Raw genomic sequence first — 1,315 nt, forward strand, 5'->3', positions numbered from 1 at the left:
GATTTGATCTCCTTGCGTTTCTCTAAGTGCCTATCACTGTCATCCTTAACCACTCTGACAAGATTCCAAGGTGAGAACAGCCCAAATGAACAAAGCATTTGTGATGCCTCCCAGGGACGTTGCTTATTAAATGAATTCGGCAGTGAACCAAGTCTGACTTGTGAGCTGCAAGGCAGGTTATCACATTGACGTGAAGATCATCCCATGTATTTTTTAACCCGTTCAAATGCTCTGTTATCTCTCTGCTGCCCAGCATAACTTATGTGAAACAATATAAACTTGCAAGTTAATGGTGTCGGATTTGTATTTTCAAATGTGCAGGGAGTCACTTAGTTCCATTCCTTTGTTTGTTTTGCAGCTTGTTTTCTCGGAACAACTAGAGAATGTTTATGAAGTGTGTGTGTGGAGGGCGGGGAAGGAAGGGAATAAAAATGCATTGCTTTAGGGCAGCACATCTGTTTTGGGGACTCTGCTGGATCTGCACATTAAGCATTGTCATGACTTATGGCATGTCCTGAAATTGCCTTCTACTCAGAGTTGTTCATACCAAACTCAAAATATTACAGTTAAACGAGTTTCACTGTTCTGAGTTAGTTTCCTCTTTTAATGAGTGGCAGGGTATTTTTCTTCTCTATGAGAAAGCATGCGAACCATGTCTGACAGGTGGTAACTCATTATTTTATTTTATTTTTTCAAACAGATGGGCAGTATCAGGTAGCTCAAGCCTTCCCACAGACAGAAGAGGAGGTGGGGGTGGATGCACATGCATTCAGCCACCGGTGGAAAAGGAACTTGGATTCTATCAAGGCCGTAGACTCGAACCGAGCCAGCCTGGGCCAAGACTCCCCGGAGCCCAGAGGCTTCACGGACCTGATCCTGGACGATGGGCAGGACAACACCACCCAGATTGAGGTGGGTCGATAATCTGGGTGATTGAGGTGGATTAATGAGTATGCTTCTTGGAAGGCACCCAAATTCCACATTATGCTGTCTCTTTGGCTCAATTTAGAACTTTTGGACCTTGTTGCAGGGATCAGTTTAATTCATTAATTAATAATTGATTAATGATGGTAACAACAATAATCACAATATATAACAATAATTATGTGTTATACAATTTGTTGATAGTCAGGAACTCAATGATAAGTAATTATTATTACTCATTATAAATAAATTAATAGAATTAATTAATTAATATAAATAAATAAATAGCGAAGCTATTTAATCATCCACAGATTCACTTACTCAAGAAACAGACAAACAGGGGCTTGGTGTGGTGATGACAGTGAAGGGAGAGAATAAAGCTCCTCCCCGC

At 40.7% G+C, this 1,315-nt stretch overlaps 1 protein-coding gene across 3 annotated transcripts in view; it reads left to right on the top strand.

The window, feature by feature from the left end:
* PLXDC2 (plexin domain containing 2) overlaps nucleotides 1-1,315 on the top strand; it is a 425,372-nt gene that overhangs the window by 174,602 nt on the left and 249,455 nt on the right. For all 3 annotated transcript variants that reach the window (XM_010859897.1, XM_010859896.1, XM_010859898.1), the window contains exon 2: nucleotides 701-912. In XM_010859897.1, the coding sequence (XP_010858199.1) occupies nucleotides 701-912 (212 nt within the window). The remainder of the gene's footprint in view (nucleotides 1-700; nucleotides 913-1,315) is intronic.

This window comes from Bison bison, unplaced genomic scaffold, assembly GCF_000754665.1.
Source record: "Bison bison bison isolate TAMUID 2011002044 unplaced genomic scaffold, Bison_UMD1.0 scf7180017864461, whole genome shotgun sequence".
NCBI lineage: Eukaryota > Metazoa > Chordata > Mammalia > Artiodactyla > Bovidae > Bison > Bison bison.